The sequence below is a fragment of the Gossypium hirsutum genome, chromosome D05 (assembly GCF_007990345.1).
Source record: "Gossypium hirsutum isolate 1008001.06 chromosome D05, Gossypium_hirsutum_v2.1, whole genome shotgun sequence".
NCBI lineage: Eukaryota > Viridiplantae > Streptophyta > Magnoliopsida > Malvales > Malvaceae > Gossypium > Gossypium hirsutum.
In genome coordinates this window covers 32,494,560-32,504,555 of record NC_053441.1, presented here as the reverse complement: position 1 = coordinate 32,504,555, position 9,996 = coordinate 32,494,560, and the positions used below count along the sequence as shown (strand labels likewise).

Sequence of the window (9,996 nt, the reverse complement as noted above, 5' to 3'; positions counted from 1 at the left end):
AAACATTGAGGGCTAAATTTGTTTTATAACAATCAAAATTATGTAAAATTGATGAAAAATATTAATGTTGTGATTAATTATCCTTTACATGCTCATTTTTTAAACTGACAGGGATTAAATTACTCCGTTTTTTAAATAGAAACCAATTTACGCAATATAAAAATTGAAAGAGACCGGATAAGTCTTTTTACCTGTTAATTTCGGTATTTATTAGATATCTATATCTATATCTATATTTTGTACTATATCTATATATATATATATATATATATATGCTTGATTGAATTGGTGTCCTATTAATATCAACTTGAAGGGAAATGGCTAAAAATCCTTTTTTGGAAGGCAATAAATATTATTATGGGCCTAATATTTTTGCCCAAACCCTCTCGAATTTTGGGCAGGCCTTCAGGTTTGGACGGATAATCTGACTCATGAACATGTCTAGTTCTAATCAATCAAGTAAAAGAAAGTATAACCTCTTCATTTGAGTGATCTATAAGGATTAAACTCTATTAATTGTTATTATCTCACATTATTTTAAATCACTTGAGATAAAATAATTTATAAAAATACAATTATATTAATAAAAATTATGTATTATTTTGGGTATTTCACTCTCTTTATTTCTTAAATTATGTAATATTTTAAATTTAATTTAAAAAATGTTGAGAGTTCCCTCAACTCTGGTGCAATCCTTTGTCAAAATGTCAATAATGCCATTACAATCAAATAAAATTTGGAATATTAAATTGGATATTTTATGGAGATTTTGATATTTTTATTGAATGCTGGGAATATTGATTCATGTGTATGTAACACAAAAAGGTAAAAATACTTTGAATTTTCTACGACCCTTCTTTGAAATATCATCATCGGTGGCGAAGCTATTTATAGATTTTTCATATTTAAAAAAAAATATTTTCCAAAAAATTCTATTACAAATTAAAACTATTTTTATATATCAAACTATTCTTATCATTCAATTCAGTTTAAAAGATTTAATTACCAATCTTTGTAATTACGAGAGTGTAACTTAATTTAAAATTTTATCGGTTAAATAAGTCTACTGAATTATAATTCTTTGTAATTACAAGAGAGCATAATTCATTCAATTACTCTTTGTTGTTCAAATCCTTAGGATGTGTTTGTTTCACGGAAAATATTTTCTACATTTGCATGTGTTTATTTAATGAAAACAACTTGACCAAAAGAAGATGACTTATAGGTCAATAAAAAATAAACCTATTTTCTTGTGACTTACCATTTCGAGAAACACGAGTTATTTTTTGAAAAAGAGCTCCTTTAGGAGTAATCTTATTTTTATATAAAATTTAACGCGAATTAAGCCTAATATTATTATATTAATAATATTTTTTATTTTAATTTTTAAAACATTTGAAAATATTAAAATATTAATATCAAATATTATAGTGTACAATATTATTTAACATACATATTTAATTATTTATATTATTAAATATAAATAATTATTAAAAAATTTAATAAATAATTATTTTAATAATTTATTTAATATTACAATTTTGTTTTAATAATAAATTTTAACAATAATAATTTTAAATTTGAAAATAATATTCTTAATATATTATAGAAAATATTTAAATAATATTTTAATAATAAATACATATTACAATTTATAAATATTTAATAATAAATGTTTTATAATATAAAATATGATTATTTTAATTATATAAATATAAGTATTTGAGTAAATCATTCTTAGCTTCATTTATCCCGTCTAACTCTAATGTATCACTATCCACTCTTGTATATGTAATATATGTAATTTAGATTAAATTTTAATTAAATATTATTTATTATTAAGTTTATATATAATAATTATTATTATAAAATATTATTCCTATTATAAAATAAATTTCAATTGCCAAAATAAAATTTTAGTATAATATTTTATAACAAATATACTAATATTGTGTTTATTTAACTAAAAACAATTTGTAGAAAATGATTTAAAAAATTATCAAATAACAAAAAAAACATTTTACATATAATCATTTAAACATTAAAAAATATTAAATTTTCCAAAAAAAATGGAATTCACTTTTAAAAAATCATTTTCCAAAATTTCTTTTCCAATCAATTGCAACCTTAAATTTATTTAAGAAAGATTAATTAATATTTTTATGGCTTAATATCAAATTTGACCACTAATGTTTATATATTTTGTTAAAATGGCCCCAATTATATTTTGAGTTATTTTTTAGCCATTAACTTTGTTTTTTTTCCAACTGTTTTTTTCTAACATATTTGATGAAAGTACCATTAAAAAATTTAACGGGGATGATGTGGAATATTTTGAATGAGATGTAATTTATTACTTAGGTAATCCAATAAGATAATTACATGTGAATACATTTAAAGAAAATAAACCTAACTATCTAAAAAAAGATTTCAAAATGAATGCATACATTTGTTTACTGATAGGTTTCAAAATAAAAATTAATAAATTAAATAAAAAAATTTGAATGTGTGCATTTATTTGAAACATTTTTTTAAATAATTATGTTTATTTTTTAAATTAAGAGTTATTTTTTTAACTTCATAAATTATTTATTTATTTTCCACATGTAATTATTTTATTGGGTTATTTAAGTAATAAATTACATCTCATTAAAAATATTCCACATATGAAATTTCACATCCTCAATTAACTTTTTAATGGTACTTTCATCAAATTTTTAAAAAAAAGCAAGGTGAAAAAAAAAATTGATGGACAAAAAAGGCTCAAAATTATAATTAGAACCATTTTGACAAAATATGTAAACATTAATGGCCAAATTTACAATTAAACATTTTATTAAAATTGCTTTTGTTTTTTAACTGGAGGGTAGTTGAGAATAAAATCCAACCACCAAAGCCTACCAACCCACTCTTCCCTCCCTTCCCTAAAAGCCTTCTATTTCTATTGAATCTTCCATTTTTATTTGCTCAAATCTCTTCATTTCCTTCCAATTCTACCCTCTTTTTTTTATTTGTTTCTTTTCTTCTCTTTTAGTTTAATTTTTCAAAGCTGTTATGGCTTCTTCCATTACATCTAAGCCTTTCCTTGGAGCTACTAAACCCAACTCTTCTCTTTCTTCTGATCTTCAAAGACTCTCTTTTGCCTCTCTTCATATCTCAATCAAACCAAGAACCCTCAAAAAGCTTCGTAAGTTTTCTTATTTTATCTTCTATTTCAATTGGGTTTCTGCATTGTTTTTAAAGATTTGTTTTTGACATTGGGTTTTTTTTTTCCTTTTGTTTTTGACTTCGTTTCTCTTTGTGGGTATTGCTTTTTTTTAGTTGTTTCTGTTGAAATTAGCAGTTTATTGCATTATTTGGTTTGGGAATAGAGAAAATGATTTTTAATGTTGAATTTGAATTCTTAGAAATCATCAACTTCAAGTTTTGTGTGTATTTTGAACATAGGACTCAAGTTAATTACGGTTTTGAATTTTGAGCAATACTGATAGAGCATTGCCATCAGGTTTATATATTGTTGCTGTCATTTTATGTTTTGTTACAGAAATTTTGTTGTCATCATGCAAAAGACAATCATGAATGTCTATACAGTTTTACAATGTTATGTACAGATAAATGGTCACACATGGTCGACTTTATGCGATGTTTTGTGTCAGCATTGATCCATCTATTCGACATTTCGGCTGAAGCTTGATTTCAGGTTTAGATAGTTGTAGTAGCAATAGAAGTTATGTTAATGTGTTTTGAACTGGGAGATTTTTAAGATCAATAAACACTACAGGCTGAGATGCATGTAGGAATCTATACTTTCACATACTAGTGAATAGATTTGACTCGAGAATTTTCATCATTGAAATCAACACTAATATGTTGCCATTATGTCAAAACATCTCGGGGTGTATCTAAACTGTGTAATTCTTCTGTGCTTGCATCAGCTGTATGTGAAGTGTAGGAGTTACCGGTTTTCTACCATTGAAAGACCAATATTTTTAGGATGTGGTTCTTTAAAGGTTCTGGTAGAAGCTTAAATTTATTAGACATTGCACATTGTTATTGTGTCTTTCTGACAACTATAATATTTAGAAACAATTTCTACATAAAGAACATTTAGATTAAGTTGAGCTTTTGAAGCCTGACAAAATGTATTGCCTAACAGAGATAGAGGCAGCTGGGAGCACATTTGGAAATTATTTCCGTGTTACAACATTTGGAGAATCTCATGGAGGTGGTGTTGGTTGTATAGTTGATGGATGTCCTCCTAGGATTCCTCTCTCAGAAGCTGATTTGCAAGTTGATCTTGACCGAAGGTACTTCCTCATGAGAACTTAGCATTATCACTTTAATCCTACTGCTCACCTTTAGATGAAGATTTGTCCATCCTTGTAGCTTCTTTCTGTTCATTTTCATTGCATGTTGATCTAGTGAGAGTTCTTGCGAATAGGGTTTCCCTATAAATGACAGAGTGCAGTAGTTTAAGCTTTAGTCATTTATCTTTCATCTTTATTGATGCAAATTGCTTCATCATTGTGGATTAACTGTCAAGAGTTATTTGCAGGAGGCCAGGTCAGAGCCGAATTACTACCCCTAGGAAAGAGACTGACACATGCCGATTATATTCTGGAGTTTCAGAAGGTTATATATATTTTTAACCCTGGACATTTGATGTTTCTTATCTCCTTTCTTTGTCTTTAAACGGACATTTGTTGACAATCTGCAGGAGTGACTACTGGAACACCAATCCATGTTTTTGTACCAAATACTGATCAGAGGGGACATGTGAGTATATACTATTAATATTTTCTTGGGGGGTCTAAAATGGGAAAACTAAAATGAGGTTTAACAACCCTTTGGTTGGTGTTTTAATTCTGGCATAGAATTTTAAATGATCGAAATCTAGTTTGAATTATCTTTAGAAGTTAATAATGTAATTCGCACCTCTCAAGCCTCATTGAGCAATTCTTGGGCTGATATTGCTTCTGGACGGTGAATGAGACCTCATTAATTAAACCAATGATGTAGCCATATAAACTGTAGTCATCAATTAGAGTCATGCGTACTAATTTCAAGGCAATCTAGTGAACAGTTTCAGTTTAGGATCACGGTTTTAACCTGTGAGCTAATTTCAAGCATATCACATATGTTAGGGACGTTCTCGATTTTGAATTAATTATTTGTTCTTTTAGCGTCTAGAAGGATTCTTTAATGATGTCATTCTGCTTTCAGGATTACAAGGAAATGTCGATAGCTTATAGGCCCTCTCATGCTGATGCCACTTATGACATGAAATATGGTGTCAGAGCAGTGCAGGTAATGCCTTTTATTATCATCATTGCAGTACCATGGATTATGCCATCTCTTTAAGAGATTCAGATTTGTTTATACCCAATTTATCTGATTTCAACTTGTAATTGAAGGGTGGTGGTAGATCTTCTGCCAGAGAAACCATTGGAAGAGTTGCCTCTGGAGCTATTGCAAAGAAAATCCTCAAGCATTTCTCAGGAACTGAGGTATGTTTCAAGCTGGAGGATTGATCTCTCTATTGTTTCTTTTTATATGTGATCATAATTCATTGCATTTGTTCTATGAATTTATAATAATGCTTGTACTTGGTGCAGAGTGTTTGTTTAATTTGTTCGCACTTGCAATATGATTAATGTCTGATTTACACTAACAAGTCATACAGGAAAAGGGGGAAAAAAAAGCTAATTCTGACCCCTACCCTCTGTTCCATGCTGCAAACATCTGTATCTTGTGTCAAATGTTTAAAATCACTTTAGCACAGCTGTAACTGCATTTTCATCATTCAATTCGTACAAGTGACTCTAGCTTCCATTATTGAATCATATTTGTCGATTTATCTTTCTTTCTTTCCTTTTTTTTTTTGGTTTCTTATTATGGTTCATTTTTTTCTTCAGGTTCTCGCTTACGTCTCACAAGTTCACCAGGTTGTGCTTCCAGACGGTTCAGTTTACCATGATACTGTAACTCTTGATCAGGTTTGAACTCAGCTCAATTATTTTAGTCTTGATTTCAAACTAATTATGGTTGGTTATGAGAGTTTTTGTTCCCCATTTCCTCTGATTTGGTTTCACAAGTTCTGAAGGGCATTCATTCCAAGATGCATTATGCATTTTGATCTACTTTCACCGTTGTACTTAGTCTAGATTGCTACTCCCCTTTCAATACTGATCAATTTATATTATAGCCATTATTTAACCATTTTCAACTAAATGTTGCCAGATAGAAAGTAATATTGTAAGGTGCCCACATCCTGAATATGCTGAGAAAATGATTGCTGCTATTGATGCTGTTCGAACGAGAGGAGATTCTATTGGTGGTGTTGTCACATGCATAGTGAGGAATGCTCCACGTGTATGAACTCTCTCTCTCTCACACATATTTGTGTTTCATGCTCATGGCCCGTATTAATTTTCATGAAGTTTCTGTTTTCTTTTGACCTTAAAATAATGGAAATGCTTTAACTTGTAGCAGCCGGAGTCAAATAGAAGTTTCCTGCAGAACTGAAAATCTGTATTTTTGTGTCAGGGGCTTGGTTCACCAGTTTTTGATAAGCTTGAAGCAGAGCTTGCTAAGGCTGTAATGTCATTACCTGCAACCAAAGGATTTGAATTTGGCAGTGGATTTGCAGGTTAAGAGATTTTTATACTTTTGGTGTGACGCTGTATTTCATAAAATGCTCTTGAGTTGAGTTGGCCAATTGGTGAAACATGCTCTAAAGCTATTACTTGTGAGGTTATTTCTTGGTTACTTCTGTTTCAAGTTTGTTATAATTGCTGGTCTGTAAAATCCTTGCAGGTACTTTTCTAACTGGCAGTGAACATAATGACGAGTTCTTTACTGATGAACATGGAACAATAAGGACTAGAACAAACCGCTCCGGTGGGATACAGGTAGTTATTTTCTCTGTTACTCTCAGTCTCTCTATCTGTCTGCCTAGCAACAGTTACTTGGAGTCGAGTGTTGGATATGGGTATGTGCTTGACAAGGGTGTTTGCAATTTTTAAAATTTTTTCATATATATGAACATGGTGCCATATCTATGTCCGAATATGTTGGGCACAAGTGTTGGACATGATTACTTTTAAGGAAAATGAAAAGTTCAGGTAATATAGCACTTTGTTGGGCTTTGTCACCAATGTACCAAATGCTACCTGTTTATTTGTAGTCTTCAAATTTTTAATTGTTGGGTAAACTGTGTTGCTCGGACTCTTCATTATTCTTAAGTTCTCATGCCCGACAAATATTCGGACATGGATATGTAGATATGACCCTCCAAATACATGAAAATACTTTCAAAAATTGAACGTCCTCGTGTAGGACACATATCCAACGTTCATACCTGAATCCAAGTAATATTGGAGCTAAGTCCATGAGTTGGGTGTGAGAATTGTGAGACTGTAATGTTGACTTACAGGGTGGAATATCCAATGGGGAAATTATAAATATGAGAGTTGCTTTCAAGCCAACGGCCACTATCAGTGTAAGTTTGATCTCCTTTTGCCTTATATGCTTTCTGGCTATTATGACTTGTTTTATATATCATTGTAGGGTGAGCATTCGATTAAATCGAGTGAAAAACTTTTGAATTAACGAGTCCTATTTTGTCATCCTAACTCGATTTGAAAATTTTTAGAATTGGGTCGAGTGAAATTGTTAAAGTTAGATTAAAAAATTAAACATGTGAAATTAAAATTTTGTTACAGTATAACTAATTTTATTTTAAAGCACATAAAACTAAATTTTTTTCAAAGCCAAAAAAAAAAAAACTATACTATGATAAACTTAACCATTAATTAACTTCTTTAGGTCCCAAAATTATTATTTTAGAAAAAATTTTAAATTTTAACTTTTTTTTAATATATTTTAGATTTTTTTAATTTTTATAATTTTTTTAAAAATAAAAATTTTTAAATTTTTATTAATATTTTGAATTTAAAAAATTATTTTGAAATTATTTTGAAATTTTTGTTGAGAGATAGATCAATTTGTACATTTTTTAAATTGATGGGGACCAAAGGTGTATTTACACCAATTTGTTATTGAAATTGTAAAATTTAGCTCGACTCGAACTACTTATTTGAGTAGTTTACTCAAATAACTCAAACAACTCGATTTGATTAACTTGAAATTTGATTTTTTTTTTTTTCGATTTTTTCAAATCAAATCGTGTTTTGGTCAGTTATATATCATTTCATATTTTATGAGAATTTTTGGGTACAGTGCTGGGAACATAAATTTTTTTTTTTTGGAAAAAAAAAGCAGCTATGTTTAGGACATACTAATAAAAAAACCCTCTTAAGATTATACAAAATGACAGCCATACTCGAAAAGCATTATATAATAAAATTTAAGAGAACAACTAAAAAATATGAAGTATAACAGTTTTGTTGTAAAGAACAAGTATATTTTGGCTTTAGATCATGCATATCACAAAGTTTTGGCTAATTAATGCAGTTAAGATTGGTGTCATTTTGTGATATTTTCTGCAGAAAAAGCAGCATACAGTGACTCGAGAAAAGAAAGAGATCGAACTGTTAGCTCGCGGTCGTCATGATCCTTGTGTTGTCCCTCGAGGTATTTCTTTGGACAATGGTTTTCCTTTGCTTTGTTGTCATCTCTGTAAGTTTTAGTTTAGAATCTTCCCATGGTTGCCATTTTCCAAAGACGGCTGGATTCCTTGGAATCTACAATGAATGCGGATATCGAATTTGAAAGTTGTATTAAGCATATTTCATCTTCCTATCTTTTACATCATTTTCAAACAATGCATCTCATTTCCAGTTTACTTTGTGTTTGGTTTAATTTGGACGATGCAGCTGTGCCGATGGTGGAAGCCATGGTAGCAATGGTTCTGGTGGACCAGTTGATGGCACAACATGGACAGTGTAACTTGTTCCCGATCAACCCCGAATTACAGGAGCCCTTGAGCTTTAGTTTCCCCAACTTTGAGCCGGCAAATATCTAAACTTGAATGGTGGCAAAGTCAGTGTTAGGTCTCCATTGTTATGTTTTGAATGAGAATGTTGTGGTCTCTATACCCCATTGCCGTTTCTCTTTTTTATTCGTTATGTGGTTTTCTTGATAATTTAGTATTATAGATTTACTACTATCTGATTTATTCTCCCCTTAGCTTGTAAAAGTAATCAATGTTTAGATTTTTCGTTTCTCGGTGTTTATGTTTGATATATTTGAACAAAAAGTGTAAGATGTGCTTATGTTACAATAATGTGTACTTGATGACATAAAGGTAGTTAAATTCTAGAGTCCTAGATTTTGTAATTTGAATGTCAAAATTTTAAATACAAATATAATAATCATATCATGTATTTCATATTTACTAGTAACAGGGATCTTTAAAATGTTAATTGCAAATTTTATATATCTTCTATGTTATTCTTCACATTTGGAATTATAATGATTGAACTTGTGTTTTCTCTTTGGAAGCATAATGTGTTTTTTATTACACAATACTAATTAATTTTACTTAATTAATATTAAACAATCAAATCTTGGAGTTGATAATGTTGGGAGGGTTTTACTTGAATATTACCTGGGTTCGAATAAGACTAAACTCAGGCTGTAAAACAGAGAAGAATCATGTAGTTTTATAAAAAAAAAGTTGAACAATTAAAAAAATATTAAGTTAAATATTTATTAAATAATAATTTTTTTTAATATTTTAATAAAAATTAAATTTATTATAATTAGTATAAAATATTTAAATTGACTCTCAAATTGTTTTTTTCTTCTTCTAAAAGTAAGTACATAGATACCGATGTATGTTGGAGTGAATATGTGAACTAACTATTTTAAATACATTATTTAAAAAATCAATAAATAAAACATTTGTAGGTGAATTAGAGACAAATCTTAAATCCACCTACAAAATTTTTTACGGAAAAACTTTTCAAATACATAGTTTTAAATTTTTTTAAAAAAAAATTACTTATGTAAATGATTTATTTTTAACTTCTT

At 29.0% G+C, this 9,996-nt stretch overlaps 1 protein-coding gene across 1 annotated transcript; it reads left to right on the top strand.

Moving 5' to 3' along the window:
- The first annotated feature begins 2,866 nt into the window (after positions 1-2,866).
- Positions 2,867-9,300, top strand: LOC107904083 (chorismate synthase, chloroplastic). The gene is made up of 13 exons (XM_016830350.2): positions 2,867-3,187; positions 4,157-4,307; positions 4,556-4,632; positions 4,718-4,776; positions 5,224-5,307; positions 5,415-5,507; positions 5,916-5,996; positions 6,241-6,372; positions 6,547-6,649; positions 6,817-6,911; positions 7,436-7,501; positions 8,511-8,595; positions 8,838-9,300. Exons 1-13 carry the CDS (start codon positions 3,055-3,057, stop codon positions 8,984-8,986), a joined length of 1,308 nt encoding a protein of 435 aa, XP_016685839.1. The 5' UTR covers positions 2,867-3,054; the 3' UTR covers positions 8,987-9,300.
- Positions 9,301-9,996: the final 696 nt, after the last annotated feature.